Here is a 20,971-nt window from a genome sequence, read left to right as displayed (position 1 = left end):
ATTCATCTCACTACTGAGCGTGTACATAAAGTGCAGCACAGATTCATCTCACTGCCTCACTACTGAGCGTGTACATAAAGTGCAGCACAGATTCATCTCACTGCCTCACTACTGAGCGTGTACATAAAGTGCAGCACAGATTCATCTCACTACTGAGCGTGTACATAAAGTGCAGCACAGATTCATCTCACTACTGAGCGTGTACATAAAGTGCAGCACAGATTCATCTCACTACTGAGCGTGTACATAAAGTGCAGCACAGATTCATCTCACTGCCTCACTACTGAGCGTGTACATAAAGTGCAGCACAGATTCATCTCACTGCCTCACTACTGAGCGTGTATATAAAGTGCAGCACAGATTCATCTCACTGCCTCACTACTGAGCATGTACATAAAGTGCAGCACAGATTCATCTCACTACTGAGCGTGTACATAAAGTGCAGCACAGATTCATCTCACTACTGAGCGTGTACATAAAGTGCAGCACAGATTCATCTCACTACTGAGCGTGTACATAAAGTGCAGCACAGATTAATCTCACTACTGAGCGTGTACATAAAGTGCAGCACAGATTCATCTCACTACTGAGCGTGTACATAAAGTGCAGCACAGATTTATCTCACTACTGAGCGTGTACATAAAGTGCAGCACAGATTCATCTCACTGCCTCACTACTGAGCGTGTACATAAAGTGCAGCACAGATTCATCTCACTGCCTCACTACTGAGCATGTACATAAAGTGCAGCACAGATTCATCTCACTACTGAGCGTGTACATAAAGTGCAGCACAGATTCATCTCACTACTGAGCGTGTACATAAAGTGCAGCACAGATTCATCTCACTACTGAGCGTGTACATAAAGTGCAGCACAGATTCATCTCACTGCCTCACTACTGAGCGTGTACATAAAGTGCAGCACAGATTCATCTCACTGCCTCACTACTGAGCGTGTACATAAAGTGCAGCACAGATTCATCTCAATGCCTCACTACTGAGCATCTAGATAAAGTGCAGCACAGATTCATCTCACTTCCTCACTACTGAGCGTGTACATAAAGTGCAGCACAGATTCATCTCACTACTGAGCGTGTACATAAAGTGCAGCACAGATTCATCTCACTACTGAGCGTGTACATAAAGTGCAGCACAGATTCATCTCACTACTGAGCGTGTACATAAAGTGCAGCACAGATTCATCTCACTGCCTCACTACTGAGCGTGTACATAAAGTGCAGCACAGATTCATCTCACTGCCTCACTACTGAGCGTGTACATAAAGTGCAGCACAGATTCATCTCACTACTGAGCGTGTACATAAAGTGCAGCACAGATTCATCTCACTACTGAGCGTGTACATAAAGTGCAGCACAGATTCATCTCACTACTGAGCGTGTACATAAAGTGCAGCACAGATTCATCTCACTGCCTCACTACTGAGCGTGTACATAAAGTGCAGCACAGATTCATCTCACTGCCTCACTACTGAGCGTGTATATAAAGTGCAGCACAGATTCATCTCACTGCCTCACTACTGAGCGTGTACATAAAGTGCAGCACAGATTCATCTCACTACTGAGCGTGTACATAAAGTGCAGCACAGATTCATCTCACTACTGAGCGTGTACATAAAGTGCAGCACAGATTAATCTCACTACTGAGCGTGTACATAAAGTGCAGCACAGATTCATCTCACTACTGAGCGTGTACATAAAGTGCAGCACAGATTTATCTCACTACTGAGCGTGTACATAAAGTGCAGCACAGATTCATCTCACTGCCTCACTACTGAGCGTGTACATAAAGTGCAGCACAGATTCATCTCACTGCCTCACTACTGAGCATGTACATAAAGTGCAGCACAGATTCATCTCACTACTGAGCGTGTACATAAAGTGCAGCACAGATTCATCTCACTACTGAGCGTGTACATAAAGTGCAGCACAGATTCATCTCACTACTGAGCGTGTACATAAAGTGCAGCACAGATTCATCTCACTACTGAGCGTGTACATAAAGTGCAGCACAGATTCATCTCACTACTGAGCGTGTACATAAAGTGCAGCACAGATTCATCTCACTACTGAGCGTGTACATAAAGTGCAGCACAGATTCATCTCACTACTGAGCGTGTACATAAAGTGCAGCACAGATTCATCTCACTGCCTCACTACTGAGCGTGTACATAAAGTGCAGCACAGATTCATCTCACTGCCTCACTACTGAGCGTGTACATAAAGTGCAGCACAGATTCATCCCACTGCCTCACTACTGAGCTTGTACATAAAATGCAGCACAGGTTCATCTCACTGTCTCACTACTGAGCGTGTACATAAAGTGCAGCACAGATTCATCTCACTACTGAGCGTGTACATAAAGTGCAGCACAGATTTATCTCACTACTGAGCGTGTACATAAAGTGCAGCACAGATTCATCTCACTGCCTCACTACTGAGCATGTACATAAAGTGCAGCACAGATTCATCTCACTACTGAGCGTGTACATAAAGTGCAGCACAGATTCATCTCACTACTGAGCGTGTACATAAAGTGCAGCACAGATTCATCTCACTACTGAGCGTGTACATAAAGTGCAGCACAGATTCATCTCACTACTGAGCGTGTACATAAAGTGCAGCACAGATTCATCTCACTACTGAGCGTGTACATAAAGTGCAGCACAGATTCATCTCACTGCCTCACTACTGAGCGTGTACATAAAGTGCAGCACAGATTCATCTCACTGCCTCACTACTGAGCATGTACATAAAGTGCAGCACAGATTCATCTCACTACTGAGCGTGTACATAAAGTGCAGCACAGATTCATCTCACTACTGAGCGTGTACATAAAGTGCAGCACAGATTCATCTCACTACTGAGCGTGTACATAAAGTGCAGCACAGATTCATCTCACTGCCTCACTACTGAGCATGTACATAAAGTGCAGCACAGATTCATCTCACTACTGAGCGTGTACATAAAGTGCAGCACAGATTCATCTCACTACTGAGCGTGTACATAAAGTGCAGCACAGATTCATCTCACTACTGAGCGTGTACATAAAGTGCAGCACAGATTCATCTCACTGCCTCACTACTGAGCGTGTACATAAAGTGCAGCACAGATTCATCTCACTGCCTCACTACTGAGCGTGTACATAAAGTGCAGCACAGATTCATCCCACTGCCTCACTACTGAGCTTGTACATAAAATGCAGCACAGGTTCATCTCACTGTCTCACTACTGAGCGTGTACATAAAGTGCAGCACAGATTCATCTCACTACTGAGCGTGTACATAAAGTGCAGCACAGATTCATCTCACTGCCTCACTACTGAGCGTGTACATAAAGTGCAGCACAGATTCATCTCACTGCCTCACTACTGAGCGTGTACATAAAGTGCAGCACAGATTCATCTCACTGCCTCACTACTGAGCATGTACATAAAGTGCAGCACAGATTCATCTCACTACTGAGCGTGTACATAAAGTGCAGCACAGATTCATCTCACTACTGAGCGTGTACATAAAGTGCAGCACAGATTCATCTCACTACTGAGCGTGTACATAAAGTGCAGCACAGATTCATCTCACTACTGAGCGTGTACGTAAAGTGCAGCACAGATTCATCTCACTACTGAGCGTGTACGTAAAGTGCAGCACAGATTCATCTCACTACTGAGCGTGTACATAAAGTGCAGCACAGATTCATCTCACTACTGAGCGTGTAGATAAAGTGCAGCACAGATTCATCTCACTACTGAGCGTGTACATAAAGTGCAGCACAGATTCATCTCACTACTGAGCGTGTACATAAAGTGCAGCACAGATTCATCTCACTACTGAGCGTGTACATAAAGTGCAGCACAGATTCATCTCACTACTGAGCGTGTATATAAAGTGCAGCACAGATTCATCTCACTGCCTCACTACTGAGCGTGTACATAAAGTGCAGCACAGATTCATCTCACTACTGAGCGTGTATATAAAGTGCAGCACAGATTCATCTCAACTGCAAGCATAGATCCTTAGATCAGGAACAGAACAGACATGTATAGGACATTTCATAACTTTCCCAAATTCTTATGAAAACATTTACAGCACATACTGCATTGTGCTACTGTAGCCAATTTATTATATATTTTTGGAGTTGGTCCATTTTATACTCCAACTCCACCAAAATGGACACAGACTCTACAGCCCTGAATTTAGTACTACCTATTCATAAAGGTTGTTTCCCTTCAAAATGATCATATGAAGTGGAAGTTTTAAAAATTGTGGAAAGGCTAACTGTGACTTGGCACCACTCATGTATTTTTTTTTTCCAATCTTTATTTTCAATGGAGAAAAAGGGGGTGATTTGAACTTTATATGTTTTATTTTTTTCATATATTTCAAAACTTTTTTTTTTTTTTTACTTTTCACTATTCTTGTTAGCCCCCTTAGGTGACTTGAAGATACGATTGTCCGCTCACTTGTGGTATATACAGCGATGCGACAACATTACTGCATATAGCAGAAATCACGGTCTCCTTTGAAGCCTGGCCACATGAGAGGCCCTGGGGGCCATCAACTGACCCCCGGGTCTCATGACAACCCATCAGCAACCCGCGATCACATGACGGGCTTGCCGGTGCATGTTAAATGACGCTGTCAGAGATTAACATCAGCATTTAACAGGCTAACTATTGCGGACTAACAATTGTTAGCGGCAGGTCCTGGCTATAATGCTATGTGCCCACGATGTAGAAATGCTCTGGATTTTTTCCTGAGCGTTTCTGCATCTCCCTGGCAGAAAAAACACATTCGGATTGTACATGCGGATTGTACATGCGTTTTTCCTGCCAGGGACATGCGGAAGTGAAGCGTTCTTCACATGCATTTCCGCATGCGGGATGACCAGCATTTTAGCATCACTTGGAAAGTGCTTGACAACTTGGTCACACTATATAAATCCATGCAAAAGGCATGGATTTATATAGTGTGACCATAAAGAATGGTAAAAAATAAATCTATACTTACCTTCCGATGGCCCACGGTGTCTTTATCCAATGCGTCTCGGCTTGCTGGCAGCTAGCGGTACACTAAAGGACCTGCCGACACCAGCGGTCGCGTGACCCGTCACATGACTAAATGTCGTCACTGCAGGTCCTTTTCAGACCATCGCGAGTTGCCGGCAAGCCAGGACGCATCGGATAAAGACACCGGGGGCCATCAGAAGGTAAGTATAATATTTATTTTTTATTTTATTCTTTTTTTTTTTACAGGTTCTATGGTACCCGGGTCCAGATGAGAGTCTCCTCTCCTCCACACCCGGGTACCATTCACACATTGAAACGCATGCATTCCACATCTGCAGATCCAGTGATGTGGATTTCATGCGGTCCAATGCAAGTCAATGGCGGCGAAAACACAGCACTTCCGCAAAATAATTGGTAGTTCTGCGTTATTTTCCGCAATGATAATCCGCAGTGGAAATTTCCGCAGCATGTGCACAGCACATGCAGATTATCATTGGGGAACATGGCAGGCCTTCTACCATGCGTTTTTTAAGCGTTTCTGCAGCGTGTTTGCCGCTGCGGAAACACTTAAAAAACGCATCGTGGGCACACAGCCTTATACACAGCCATCACATGCCAGGTATGGGGCGTGAACCCGCTCCATACACCCGCTTCCAAGTTGCACCGTACATGTACAGCAGATGTCGTGAAGGGGTTAATAAAGCCTTCCTTGTTGTCCTAGTGGCCTTCTCACTAGTTTGTCCTCAAGTATTGGCATTGCCATGAGTCTCTAGAATGGGGGACGCTGTACAGTGCACACACGCTACCACGTTATACAATTATGGAGAATCTGTGAGCTTACCTCAGCAGTTATCCATGCATATTATGTGCACAAGCTAGAATGGGATGGAGTACATGGATTATAGCAAATACTATATGCTGTCTAGTGGGGCACCAGCTGTCAGTTTATTACAGAAAATAAGCCACAAAAATAATTTCACTTACTTTAAAAGAATAAGCTTTTAATAAATTCTAGGCCTGTGCTGCATGTAAAGTCCTGCTTCTTGTTTGCAGGTTGGACTGGCCTGTGAGGACACTAAGCTTCAGCTATGATGGGAAAATGCTGGCGTCTGCATCCGAGGACCATTTCATTGACATTGCACACGTTGAAACAGGTATTGGCTCTAGTACGTCATAAGATTACATGTGAAACCTCATTACTTCAGATGTAAAAAGCGTACCTGTCCTTTCACACACACCTAGAAATAAGCAACGTTTTGCTGTTCTCATTCCCCACACGTTAAAATTGCTATTGGCACACAACCTAATGTTATATGTCCAAAACCTGTCTCTGTTCTCATGCCCTGTGATTTGCCATTCACTCTTTTTGAGTGACTGGTTGCTGTACGTCAGCATTCTGGCTGCACTTCAGGTGCTGGAACTTCCATTCCACTCTTTCCAGCATGCATTTTTCTTTCAGTTCTCCAATGGCTTCCCTGACAGACAGGTGAGCAGGAACAGAGAGTCAGACCTTTTCGGAAATCTCAAAACTCAATAAAATATAATTGGGATAAGTTTTTGCTTTCTTTAGCTCTAGTGAACAACCATATGCTCAATAAATAAATGGTACTGTATATAGTTAAATATACCTTCTAGATTTAGCCATATAATGCCTTTAAAATACAAGTACTCATAAATACCCTAAGCAATCAATAAAGAAACAGCGGGAAATGTAATTTTATTAGAATCCTTCCTAGATAGTAATAAAAGTATGTAAATACAAGAGGTATGGCTCCCCCTAGTGGGGTTCCTTGTAAGTGCAGATACACAATTATCAAATATCTATATAGACAAGACCCATGTTTCATTCAGGATAGTTTTTAAACTATTATATATGCAAAGATTATCTAGGGAATTTAAGTAATCATACAGACAAAATTTGAGAATATTTCGAAGTCAGCTATATGTACCCAATAAAGACATAGGAGTGAGTAGAGGTAAGGGCTGTCTTACCATTCTGTGTTTGTTGTTACCTGGAGACCCCCCTTAAAGGAGACACTATGTGTACAGCACTTCAATGAGATGATTTCTTTTCTTTTTTTGGGTGGGGAAGAGGGAGAAAGTGGCTAAGACAACATAATTTTTAAATAATGTGTCAAATAAGTAATTTTCAAATTGCCTCTCTCTCAAATGAAATGGTTACCTGAAAGTACAATTACCAATTAGTTATGGTGCAGTTGATTCTGGTATTGGTGGCATAATTAGTAAAGTATAAAATTGAGGCCATCCCATACAAATATATATATTTTTTGTGAGCTTATTCATATGTTATTTAATTAAAGAAGTTGTCTGACCACAAAATCCCCCAAATTTTTTTTAAGATGATCTGTGCTATATTGTAATATACAACACCCATATAAATTTTGTTTTGTTTCTACCTTTCGTTCCTCCTGAATTTCACTTCATTCCCTGCACCCAGTTTGTTTACCTGCCGCTCTACCACACTTGATAGCTCCCTGTGCTGTTATCTAACCTCACAGCCAGTATCCAGCACCGCCCTCTGTCCACCCACTCCACACACTGGTTGTCAGTGTCTCCCCCTGCACTGACCCCTGTCATTCATCCCAGCATTGGGAATAACAGAGCAGTGTCCTGTCATCTGTGGAAAGCAGCACAATCACTGCACTCCACATCTACAGTGGTGACAGAGCTTCGCGTCTCCACATCACTCCTGATGTAGGAATACTGTGAAGTCTATAGTGATGCGTGTGTGTGTATATCTACATATATACCTCATAATACACACCTCATCTTCTGCAGAACCTCACAATACATGTTAGGCCTCCTTCACATGTACACGTGAAAGTGTGGCCTGGAGCATTTTTACCATTTGTGTGTACATGTGTGCTGTCCGTGTGACACATACCGGAATTAAATGCTTTCAAGAAATTACAGATTTTTATGTGTTAAAGGGAACTGGTCACCAGTATAACTGCTATTAGCCTGCAGATATGTCGTTAATCTGTAAGTTAATAGCGTTACTAACCTGCCTGGCGCCCACACTTAGCCAAACTCTGCGAGGAGAAAATGAACTTTATTTCCCCCGCAGAGTCGCGGTTTCACTCATGGGGACGGTTCTGGCGCCGGTTTAATCATAGCTCTGAGAATACAGAGCGGCTGTAACTGCGCCCCCGCACTGACTGACACTCGCTCTGCTTAGGGGCCGGCTGTCAGTCAGGGCTGGGGGTGCGATTCCAGCCGCTGTTCTGTATATTCAAAGCAGTGACTGAACCAACGCTGCCTCAGTGACTAAAACCGGAACTCTGCAGGAGGAAGGAATAAAGTTCATTTTCTCCCCGCAGCGTTTGGCTAAGTGCAGCCACTGGGCAGCAGCATAACCATGTTAACCTACAGATTAACCGCATATCTGCTGGTTAATAGTGTTATTTCTGGCGATGGGTTCCTTTTAAAAGATGTGCAAAGATAATAATACATAGATAAATAATAGATGTCTGGCAGATGTATAACTCCACAACCACACAAGATATAAAATTGCACCCTTTAGTGCCTGGCATGTGGCGCTTATTGTCCAGCTTTGCATTAGCCAAATAAATAAGTAGAAAAAAATGGCGTGGGGTCCCCCCTTATTTTTGATAACCAGCCAAGGTAAAGCAGACATCTGTCAGCTGATATTATCTGGCTGGGAAGGTCCCTGTATATTGGACCCTTCCTAGCCTAAAAATACCAGCCTCCAGCTACCTCAGAATTGGCACATCACATGAGATGTCCCAACTCTGCTGCTTTACCCTGCTCTTCTCGATTGTCCTGGTGCTTTGGCAATTGGAGTAATATCTTTTGGGGTTGATCTCAGCTGTGTAATGTCAACTGCCATCAAGCCCTGGGGTTAGAAATGGAGAGGCGTCTATCAGACACCTCCATTACTAGCCTAGTAATAAAAAGGACACACACACACACACACACACACACACACACACACACACACACACACACACACACACACACACACACACACACACACTTTCCCTCGTTCACCACTTTATCTAAGAAAAAAAGAAAAATCCCACACAGGTCAGACATAGTCCACCTAATCTGACTTAGTGCAGCGAATCCGCCAAAAAGTCTATGGATCCTCGTTCTGACACTCCACAGACTTTGCCAGCAGCCACTTCAGGGTCACACTGCGTGGGACTAGGCAACTCCACACTAGATGGATAGATATATGGGGTAAATGAATAGACATGGATGGATAGATACAGACACATTATACTCGCCTATGAAGAAGTTTTTTCTTTCCGTTTGGCACCTGGTCACATGAAGCAGTCATGTGACCTAAAGGTCCTGGCAGGACTTCAGACTTTCCTGATATTGAACAGTGGAGAAAGCTTTTAGAGTTATTCTTTCTCCACCATTCAATTCAGGCCATCTGCCTCTGGTAACAGCTGATTGGATGACCCAGTCCAATCAGCTGAATCATCACTCCCACTGGGAGCTGCAAGAGGCTGGATCCAGAGGAGAGGGAGGGTCCGGCAGAGGCTGGGGTGGTGTCTGTTGTGACATCACCGCCTAGACTCTGCCAGACAGGAAAACTCAAGTCGGGTTTTCACCAGCTTCTCCAGAATCAGGAGAGAGGCTGGTCACATGGCATGTCTGTATCTAGGCAACGGCGCAGAATGCTAACAGGGAGTGAATTACAAACGAACAGCATTCTGCAGCCTAGATACACACGCAGATTATACTAAATTTTGGATATCGGTAGTGGCGCTAGTAGGTACGTCTATTAGGCCTGCTGCAAATGGGACAAATACCACAAGTTGTCAGTGACTGCGTAGTCAAAAATCAATGGTAATTTGCACTGAACTAATGTAAGAAGAAATGAAGGAGAGCTAAAAAGGTAATAATTTATTTAGGGAATTCATAATAAGGGATGGAGGGAATGGGGAGTGTGGTCAGTTGGAGGGAGTAGTCCTTTCCGGGTTGGTATGGTGATCGGACTACTGACATGGAGTGTACCTGGTTTAAGTCCTATGTTTGGTCATCCCCCTAAGAGCGAAAAAGGGTGAGCTTCTTGGATGGTGGGGGGAGTAGTGGGAAACACTATAGTTGAAAGCTAGGTTGGAGATACCTGTTGGGTTCAGGAGGATAGAGCGGCGGTGGATTGCTGGCTGGGGAGAGAGAGCCAGATAGCGTTAGAATGGATGTAGGCTGGGTAAAAGGTTCCCCAGAGTGCCTATGTTGAGAGTTACCTGGTGCTGGTACAAAGGAGATGGGTGCTGGGTGCCAGTGCAGACCCTGGGTCAGGGGTGGAGTCCAACAGTATGGCGTGGGCTAGAATAATAAAGTAAGATGCAGTTAAAATAAAAATGTAAAAGGGTTACAAGGTGATTTAGATGAATAGTAACTACAGAGTCACCTTGGCTGCAGTAAGGTGCAAAGACTGATATATAAGGTGGTTTAGTCTAATGTAGAACACCTATGGTTGCGTGGTGGCTGGTGGCCGCGTCAACCACGATCACTGACGATGTTGAGAGCAACCTGGTGATGCAGTGACCCGTTGTGAGGTTGACGAACGGGCACAGCAATGATGTGGGGACTAGCGTGGATTTGGCTGCCGTCGCTGTTAGAACTCTCCTGTTAGGTTTTTTTAGTTTGCTGGTCACATGACCATTTTTGCCTATTTAATCTGGCTCCGCCCTCCTAGCCTTGCTGGACTTCATTGTATTTACTACTCTTGAGCTAGCTTGGTGCTCTGTTGCCGTTCTCTGTTAGTTTTGCTAGGTCTTCTGACCTCTATACTTTTTGTTGTGTGTTTGTCTTTGACTGCTACTATTTCTGCTAGGAGGTGTCCAAACTTATCCCAGTCCCTAGTTCTTGTAGGGATCCCTCCCTCACATCTATAGGTCTTCGTTCAGACTAGCCGAGGACTTTAGCGGGTCTGATCGCAGGATCAGGTTCCCCGTTACATCGTAGGGATCTAGTTTAGTTCTATTGTAGGGACAGGTCTCCTGTCTTTCCTTAGTCCCTGTAGCAGGTCATAACAATAAGTCCAGCCCTAAAAAAAAAAAAAAAAAATTTCTCTAAGGAAAGACCTCCAGTTTTCCATCATGGTCTCGGTTCAAGATTTGGCTCAACGCTTGCAGGGACTCTCTCTGGAGGTGGCCAAGCTCCAACAACACGTGAGTAGCTGTTCTGGAGCACATTTTGTGGAACCAAAGGTACGTCTGCCTGATTTATTTTTTGGCAAACAACAAGATTTTTTTTCTTTTAAAAATGCTTGTTTATTGTATTTTCGTTTGAGATCCGGATCCTCTGGTGATGAATCACAGCGCATAGGGTTCATAATGTCACTTTTGCGCAAAGATCCTCAGGGATGGGCCTTCTCTCTCCAACCTAGTGATCCATGCTTTAGATCAGTGGATAGTTTTTTTTCTGCTTTGGGTTTGTTGTACGATGATCCTGATCATGTCTCATCTGCTGAGTCTGAATTGAGACGTTTGAGGCAGGGATCAGGTAATGTGGAAAAGTATTGTTCTCACTTCCGTCGGTGGTCTGCCCAGGTGGGGTGGAACGATTCAGCTTTGAAAAGCTGGTTTCTTGCAGGGCTAGGTGAAAAGGTTAAGGATTTACTGATTGCTTATCCCACACCTGGAAACTTGCAGGAGGCAATGCAATTAGCTATACGGGTGGACAGGAGACTGCGTGCAAGGGTTAATGAGAGCAAATCCTCTGCTATGTCCGCTCCGAGACTTGAGAGGGTCTGTGCTGACAATGGAGAGCCGATGGAGATTGGGGTGATGGCACCCCGCTCTCAGGAAAAAGATCGCAGGCTTTCTGAAGGCTTGTGCTTCTATTGCGGAAATTCTGGTCATTTTATTAAGAACTGTGTGCTTCGTACGAACAAAGAAAAAAAAATGGTCAGTTATGCACGAATAGCCTGTTTAAATTCTAAGGGAATATTCCTATCTGCTACTACTGCTGCTCAGGATGAATTAATTGAATTTCGGGTATTTGTGGATTGTGGTTCTACTCTGAATGTGATTGATGGGGGATTCTTGGAAAAACTTAGATTAGAACCTAAACCTTTGTCATCCCCTATTGCTGTGGTTTCTGTTGATGGCTCTCCCTTGAAGAGTGTTACTCACAAGGTCTGTGAATTTCCCCTCACTATTAATGGTATTCACCAAGAAAATTTGGATTTGGTGGTATTGGATAATTTGCCTTCTCCAGTAATATTGGGGTTACCCTGGTTAAAATTGCACAATCCTGTACTGGATTGGTCTACCAATGAAATTAAGTCCTGGAGCCCTAAGTGTTATGACAAGTGTTGTAACGGACGTATTGCTGCTGTGGATAAAGGGGAATTACCTGTACCTATTCAGGATTTTTGGAGAGTTTTTTCTGGGGAGGAGTCACAAATTTTGCCTCCCCATAGAGACTATGATTGTACCATTGAATTTGTCCCTGGAGCGACTCTTCCTAAGAGTTGTTTATTTAATCTTACTATTCCTGAGAGAAAGGCTTTGGAGGAATACATACAGACAAGCTTGGCCGCCGGTCACATTAGGCCTTCCAAGTCTCCTGTGGCTGTTGGATTTTTTTTTGTAAAAAAAAAAGATGGCGGTTTACGTCCTTGTCTGGACTTTCGTGAGATTAATAAAATTACTGTACGCAATCCTTACCCACTGCCATTGATTCCTGATTTATTTAACCAGTTAGTGGGGGCCAAGTGGTTCTCTAAAATTGATCTCCGGGGGGCATACAATTTGTTGCGCATGAAGGAGGGTGATGAATGGAAGACTGCTTTTAACACTCCTGTGGGTCATTTTGAGAATCTGGTTATGCCTTTTGGTCTTACCAATGCTCCAGCATTTTTTCAGAATCTTATTAATGACATCCTTAGACCTTTAATCGGCAAAAATGTGGTTGTGTATTTGGATGACATTCTGATTTATTCGCCTGATCTGGAGTCTCATTGGCAGCGCGGACGTGAGGTTTTACAGTTATTAATGGACAATTCGCTTTTTGCTAAGCTGGAGAAATGTGAGTTCGCTGTACAGAGAATTAGTTTTTTGGGCTACATTATCTCCAGTGAAGGTTTTGAGATGGACCCGGTTAAAGTTCAAGCTGTGCAGGAATGGCCTAGGCCTATTGGTTTGAAATCGATACAGAGGTTTTTGGGTTTCGCCAATTATTACAGAAAATTCATAAAAAAAATTTCTATTATTGTCAAACCGCTGACCGATCTCACCAGGAAAGGTGCTAATGCTGTTCAGTGGACTTTTGAGGCCATTGAAGCTTTTGTGTTTCTAAAGGAGAGGTTCACCTCTGGTCCCATCCTTATGCAGCCTGATGTGACTAAGCCGTTTTTGGTTGAGGTTGATGCTTCTTCTGTGGGGGTCGGGGCGGTGTTGTCTCAGGAAAACAAGGATGGAGTACATCCCTGTGCCTTTTTTTCAAAAAATTTTTCTGAGACTGAACTTAATTACGATATTGGTAATCGGGAATTGCTGGCTATTAAACTCGCATTTGAACACTGGCGTCACCTCTTGGAAGGTGCTGAATTTCCCATTCAGGTTTTCACTGATCATAAAAATCTGATCTATCTTGATGCTGCCAAGAGCTTGAATGCCCGTCAGGCTAGGTGGGCACTTTTTTTCTCGCGGTTTAATTTTTCCGTTACTTACATCCCGGGTACCAAGAATGTTAAAGCGGATGCTTTGTCTCGCAGCTTTTCTCCCATGGTCAGTGCTGAGGAGGAAGAGGAGAGCATTTTACAAGAAGGTGTTGTGATTGCTGCTTTGGACTCCGTTTTGGAGGATGAGATTCTTAAAGCTCAGGAGAATGCCCCATCTAACACTCCCCATGGGAGGTTGTTTGTGCCTAGGACCTTTAGGAGAGATTTGTTTATTGAGTGTCATGAGTCTTGGTTGGCAGGTCATCCAGGAATTTCTGAGAACAAGAGACTTGTGGGTCGCAGTTTTTGGTGGCCTGAATGGCAGAAGGAAGTCATTAAGTGGGTGCGCCAATGTACTGTGTGTGCTAGATCCAAGTCTTCGCATGCTCCTGCTGCGGGGTTGCTTTTCCCTCTGGAGGTTCCTAGTGCACCTTGGACACATCTGGCTATGGACTTTATTACTGACCTTCCCCCCTCTGAAGGTTTCACGGTCATCTGGGTGGTCGTGGACCGTTTTAGCAAGATGTGTCACTTGGTTCCCTTCATCAAACTGCCTTGCGCTAAGACACTCGCTAAGGCCTTTGTCAAGGAAATTGTCAGACTACATGGTGTTCCTACTGACATTGTTTCTGAAAGGGGACCTCAGTTCGTGGCTCGTTTTTGGCGTGCCTTTTGTGACCGGTTGGGAGTTCATTTGTCGTTTTCATCTGGATATCATCCTGAGTCTAATGGCCAGACAGAAAGGAAGAACCAGGATGTTGAGCAGTTCTTGCGTTGTTTTGTGGCAGACAATCAAGAGGGGTGGTCTGAGTTTCTGCCACTTGCTGAATTTGCTCTTAACAACCATACATCCTCTTCTGCCTGGTGTTCGCCTTTTTTTTGTTGTTCTGGGAGACATCCGTCTTTTGGGTCATTCTCCAAATTGGTTTCGGCTGTGCCTGAGGAGGAGAGTTTTTCCGGTGATTTGGAGAGAGTTTGGACGGATGTGCGTGGTAATCTTCAGGAGGCTAACAAAAAATCTAAGAGGTACTTTGATAGGAAACGGCAAGAGGTTTTGTTTGCTGTTGGTGACATGGTTTGGTTGTCCTCTAAGAATCTGCGATTGAGGATTCCTTCTAAAAAATTGGGTCCCAAGTTCGTAGGGCCCTTTAAGGTGCTTCAGATAGTTAACCAATCTGCTGTTAGGTTGGAGGTTCCTACGTCCTGGAAGATTAACCCGGTGTTTCATGTTTCTCTGTTGAAAAAAGCTGATGTGTCTGATGGTGACGCCTCTGCCACTGTTCCTCCGGTGGTGGAGGACGGGGAATATGAAATTTCCCGCATCCTAAATTCTAGACGGTATAGAGGGAGTTTGCAGTATCTCGTCGCTTGGAAGGGTTTCGGACCTGAGGATAACTCATCGGTGAGGGCGGATGATGTTTCTGCTTCCAGACTTGTCAGAGCGTTTCACAGGAGGTTTCCTGGTAAGCCTGGGCCTAGGGGATCCGGAGGATCCTCTTAGAAGAGGGGGTACTGTTAGAACTCTCCTGTTAGGTTTTTTTTAGTTTGCTGGTCACATGACCATTTTTGCCTATTTAATCCGGCTCCGCCCTCCTAGTCTTGCTGGACTTCATTGTATTTACTACTCTTGAGCTAGCTTGGTGCTCTGTTGCCGTTCTCTGTTAGTTTTGCTAGGTCTTCTGACCTCTATGCTTTTTGTTGTGTGTTTGTCTTTGACTGCTACTATTTCTGCTAGGAGGTGTCCAAACTTATCCCAGTCCCTAGTTCTTGTAGGGATCCCTCCCTCACATCTATAGGTCTTCGTTCAGACTAGCCGATGACTTTAGCGGGTCTGATCGCAGGATCAGGTTCCCCGTTACATCGTAGGGATCTAGTTTAGTTCTATTGTAGGGACAGTTCTCCTGTCTTTCCTTAGTCCCTGTAGTAGATCATAACAGTCGCGAAGCTCGCACAGTTACTTGATGGAAGAGAATGCGTTCAGATGCGCTCATGCTGTAGTGCAGTGGAGCGGAGGTGGGGAGCAGAGTCCCCCGTCTGCCGGAATGGGGCAGCGGCGGTAAAACTAGAAGGAACACTTGCGGTTCAGAGGTACATGGCATCAAGGAGCCTGGAGTAGGTCCTGGGGATGTGCGGATAAGGAGAGGAGTCCCGGCCGGTGACACGCGCTGCTTGCAGCTCTCATGGTTGGCACGCTTGAGGTGGTCCGGTTAGGACCTGCGTGACGTCTGAGCACGTGACGGTCACGTGGGGTGTACCTGTACGGTTGCCTGATTGGACCAAAAAACCTAAGCGTTTCGGAATCTAAGCGGTTTCCTTCATCAGGGTTGGTCCTGGGGTGGTGTATGGTCTTTTTTTATATATTCCACTGGTGTCATCAGGCTATCGGTCATCAAGGGAATACAGCTGGCTGATATCAGGCTGTTAATCATTAAAGGCAAATAGCTCAATTTCACTATTTAGACCTTTTGGTCGCAATGTGTCCAATTTAAAGATCCAGCTGCTTTCAGCGCGGGACACTTGTTTGATATAGTCCCCTCAACGCCAGTGTTCGTGTACGATTTGGATGCCCATAACCTGTGGGCCATGGCTCAAACCCCCGTGTTTCTCTATAAAATGTTTAGATGACCATCAAATTTATTTTTAATATTTCGAAGATGTTTGTTTATTCTTTTGTGCATGGGACGTTTATGCACCTATATAGAGTTTATCACATGGGCACTTAAGTCTGTAGATAACCCCTTTCGTGGAACAGGTTATGAAATCTGAGATTGCATATTCAATCTCGCTTCTTTTGATCACTTTTTGTTTTTTGGTATGTAAGGTTTTACAAACTGTACACTTCTTACAGGGAAAAAAAACAACCACATCCTTAGTAAAAGGGAAAGGTGAAATAATCTGTCTGGGGGAGTTCCATATTGAGGGGGCAATAATATTGCCCAAGTTGCACGCACTTTTGTAGATGAATCTGGGGTTCTGAGGTGTTTTATCTTCTATAATATTTTTTTTAGACTGTATGTGTTAGAGTTAAATGGCGTAATGATGTGAACGTCGATGTTGGTCTCATTTAGTACCTTGATTTTTATAGGGTGACTGTCCAGGAGTTTTTCTCTTTGTATCTCTTTTACGCTATTCTTGGCAGTCTTAAAAAAAAATTGTTGATCATAGCCTTTGTCTATGAATTTCTTTGTTACGGTGTGGGCTTCCTCTTCAAATCATGGAGTTTGGAGCAGTTACGGTGTAGCCTCTTAAATTGACTGCGAAGTACATTCAAAAGCCAGCTGGGGAGGAGGCAGCTATCCATAGCAATGTAGCTGTTAGTCGGTGGGTTTTATGTAGGTGTGGGTGCACACCTGACCCTCATCGATTATAAATATTGAGGGTCTAGGAAATTAATTTGTTTGGTACTGGTGTTGGTCGTAAAATCTAGGTATAAGTCATTTTTATTAATATCCACTAAAAACTCATTGAATGAGATTTGGTCACCAGACCAAATAAATAAAATATCATCGATGAAACGTTGCCAGAGGACCAGGTTCGCACGCAGTAACCCACCTGGGTATATGGTGGATTCCTCCCACCGATTAATATGGAGATTGTCATAACTAAGCGCAAACCTGGTCCCCATGGCTGTGCCCCACTGCTGGGTGAAGTAATTCTTTTCATGTTTAAAAAAAATTGTGTGTCAAAATAAAATGCATGCGTTCTTGGATGAATTTAACTAGTCTAGAGGTAATTTTTTTTTTTGTTTATGCAGGAAATAGGTCACTGATTTGCAACCTTTATCATGCTGGATGACCGTATATAGCGAGGAGATATCCATAGTGCCCAGTATGTAATGCTTTTGCCAGGCTACTTGATTTAGTAGTTAAAACCAAAGACAAAAGCACAATACACAGTTACCCTAAAGTAAATAAACTGCAAAAGTGCATGGAGGTAATGATAGTAATGAAAATAATAAAGGGTATTTAGTTAACATAATTTTGATCAAAATAATGTAAAAGCTATCCCGCCTCGTCACGGCAACCCTTGTGGCACAGTCCTAGCTCTGTATTAAAACCTTACCATTTGTCAAGTGACATGCATATGCATATGAATAAGGATGAAAGACTGAACCACTTGTAATAGCATAGACCTGGGAAGTAGAATGAATTTTCCAGTTCAGAGAAAGGGCGGCCACTCCTTTTTATTTATTTTATTTACTTTAGGGTAACTGTGTATTGTGCTTTTGTCTTTGTTTTTTTCTGTATAGGTTGGAAGTGAGGCATTGAATGCCTAATATAATTGGTCTTCCTGGGGGATTGATAAGAGTTTTGTGGATTTTGGGTAAATGGTAAAATCCAGCAATTCTTGGATGGAGGATATTGATATATTCAAACTCTTGTTTGTTTAAAAACCCCGCTTGTAGACCTTTTGTGGTGAGAGTCTTCATTTCATGTAGGTATGTCTGGGTGGGGTCACTTTGTGTCCAGGTATCACTAAGTAACCTCACCGACTCATTTAGATATTGATCACGGTCCAGCACGAGGCTCTACCTCCTCCTTTGTCTGCTGGATATATGACCATGTTTTGGTTAGTTTGTAATTGTTTGGCTCTTTATTCAGAGACTGTTACATTATATTTGAATTTAGAGCATCTTTTGTTGCTGATATGGCGGATATCATTAATAACATCCTTTTGAAAGCTTTCAAATGTATTCGAGTATTCGTTAAGTGGATTGAAGTTGGATATATTTTTTAAAATGGTGTGAGTGTAACTAGAGGAGGTAGCATCCGGTAGGGCGTGAGTGGTGAGAGAGGGGTCTGTTTTCATGAAGTGTTTTTTAATGGCTAATTGTCTAAACTTCTTCACACCTATAAAAGCCTGGAACTTGTCAAATCTAGTAGAAGATACGTATTTTAGGCCTTTATTCAGTAAAGTGATTTCATTAAGTTTTAGTTCGTACTTGCTTAGGTTAAAGATTGGTTGGTTATCTTTATTTACCTCCTGAGGTTATTTCTTTTTGGTGAATTTCCCCCCTACAGCCCTTCTGGCATTTCTTTTTGGGGCCAATTAAAATAAAATTAGTGTTACTTGTCCTCTTGCGTATCTGTGGGCGGTTGGGATACGTCTCACCGGGTGATGTCCTATAATCTAGTTCATCAGGTAGGTTTGATTGGTCATTCAGGACCTGGGGGGGGGTTCACTGATAATATCCAATAGGTCAGATCTATTTTGTGTAGTAATAGGACTGAGATTGGAGGTATTGGTAGTGTCAGGTGATGTAGGGGCATGAGGTATGAGTGCCATTTGATTCTGGGACACACGGGTGATTCGTACCTGAGGTGGTGGAGCTCAGAGGTGGGGTAGACGGAGAACCTCCAACTGAACACACTCCCCATTTCCTCCGTCCCTTATTGTGAATTCCCTAAATAAATTATTACCTTTTTAACCTTCTTATCTCTCCTTCATTTCTTCCTACATTAGTTCAGCGCAAATTACCATTGATTTTAGATTATACTAAATGCCCGGACAACCCCTTTAAGCAAAATAGTTGGTGTTGCAGTAATTTGTAATACAATTTCTCCAATCTACCTAAAAGGGGTTTATAAATGTTTTTGCTATGTAATTTGAGAGCAGCATGATGTCGGACTGAAACATTGATTGCAGTAATGTGTCACTTAATGGGCTGTGGGTTGCTATTTCAATAAGTTATCACCACAGGGGTAGGTGTCTTGTGCGTCCTAGTTTTGCTACTCCGTGTAACCTTGCCCCCACTACGGATTAACAGTTTGCTTCAATTTATAGTGTGCACAGAAGGCTGCCAGTGAGTGGGTGGGGTTATATATAGATCAGCATTTAGAGCACTGCTACATCTGCAGCAGAGAAAACAGTGAATGTACCAAAATGACAGCAAGCGGCCAAGTAAGTGACACATCAGGAGAATCGGGGTCTCAGCCCCTACATCATTCTGCTCTTAATACAAAGCAAAAACCTAGTGACTGATTCCTTTTTAACTCCGTTCATAACCGGCCAATTTTTAGTTTTTGCGTTTTAATTTTTTGCTTCCCTTCTTCCCAGAGCCTTTTTTTTTTTTTTTTTTTTCCGGTCAATGTGGCCATGTGAGGGCTTTTTTTTTTTGCGGGACAAGTTGTACTTTTGAACGACACCATTGATTTTACCATATAGTGTACTAGAAAACGGGGAAAAAATTTCAAGTGCAGTGAAATTACAAAAAAAAGTGAAATTCCACAGTTGTTTTGTGGTTTATTTTTACCATGTTCACTAAATGCTAAACCTGACCTGCCATTATGATTCACCAGGTCATTACGAGTTTGTAGATACCAGACATGTATAGGTTTTTTTTTTTTATTTAAGTGGTGAAAAAAAAATCCAAAGTTTTTGTTTTAAAAAAAAAAAATGGTGCCATTTTCCGAGACCTGTAGCGTCTCCATTTTTTGGGATCTGGGGCTGGGTGAGGGCTTATTTTTTTTTGTGCGCCGAGCTGAGTTTTTTATTGATACCATTTTGGGGTAGATCCAAAGTTTTGATCGCCCATTATTGCATTTTATTGCAATGTTGCATCGACCAAAAATACGTAATCTTTGGCTTTTTTGGAATTTTGTATATGGTTCTGGCGAAAGAGAGCAATTAACTTTTCATATATATATATATATATATATATATATATATATATATATATATATATATATATATATATATATATATATATATATATATATATATATATATATATATATTATTTTATTATTTTTAAACTTTTTTTTTTTTGCTTGCATCAATAGTCCATGGGAGACAAGAAGCTGCAATTGTCTGATCGCCTCTACTATACACAGGCGATCATCAGATCCTGTGTGTAGCAGAATTGCGCATTTGCTATGAGGGCCGACCACTGGGCGGTCCTCATCTCAATCTGGCAGTGACAACCGCAGGGGTCTCCTGCAGACCCCGGGGTGTCATGCCAACCCATCGGCGACCCGCGATCATGTTACGGGGTCGCCGATGGGCGGAGCCAGTGACGCACTTCCGGGAAGCGCGAGTTAAATGTCGCTGTCAGAGATTGACAGCAGCATTTAACTAATTAACAGCCGCGAGTGGATCGCTATTCCTCCCGCGGCTGTTAGGGGCACATGACAGCTGTACAGATCAGCTGTTATGTGCCCGGAAAGGTGCTGGTTCAGTGCCGGAGCCCGCGTTAAAGGGAGGGCTCCGACGTGTGCCGTACAACATTAAGGACTTTAATACAATTTTATCTTTCAGCATATTTTACACATCCACAC

The 20,971-nt window shown here is 43.3% G+C and overlaps 1 protein-coding gene across 2 annotated transcripts in view; it reads left to right on the top strand.

Annotated features, from left to right (window-relative positions):
- Window positions 1-20,971, top strand: part of THOC3 (THO complex subunit 3) — a 67,370-nt gene that overhangs the window by 40,749 nt on the left and 5,650 nt on the right. For both annotated transcript variants that reach the window (XM_073651151.1, XM_073651152.1), the window contains exon 5: window positions 6,077-6,177. In XM_073651151.1, coding sequence (XP_073507252.1) covers window positions 6,077-6,177 — 101 coding nt within the window. The remainder of the gene's footprint in view (window positions 1-6,076; window positions 6,178-20,971) is intronic.

This window comes from Phyllobates terribilis, unplaced genomic scaffold, assembly GCF_046119375.1.
Source record: "Phyllobates terribilis strain yellow unplaced genomic scaffold, ASM4611937v1 Scaffold_11__3_contigs__length_659146591, whole genome shotgun sequence".
Classification (NCBI taxonomy): Eukaryota; Metazoa; Chordata; class Amphibia; order Anura; family Dendrobatidae; genus Phyllobates; species Phyllobates terribilis.
This window is presented reverse-complemented; position numbering and strand designations above follow the sequence as displayed.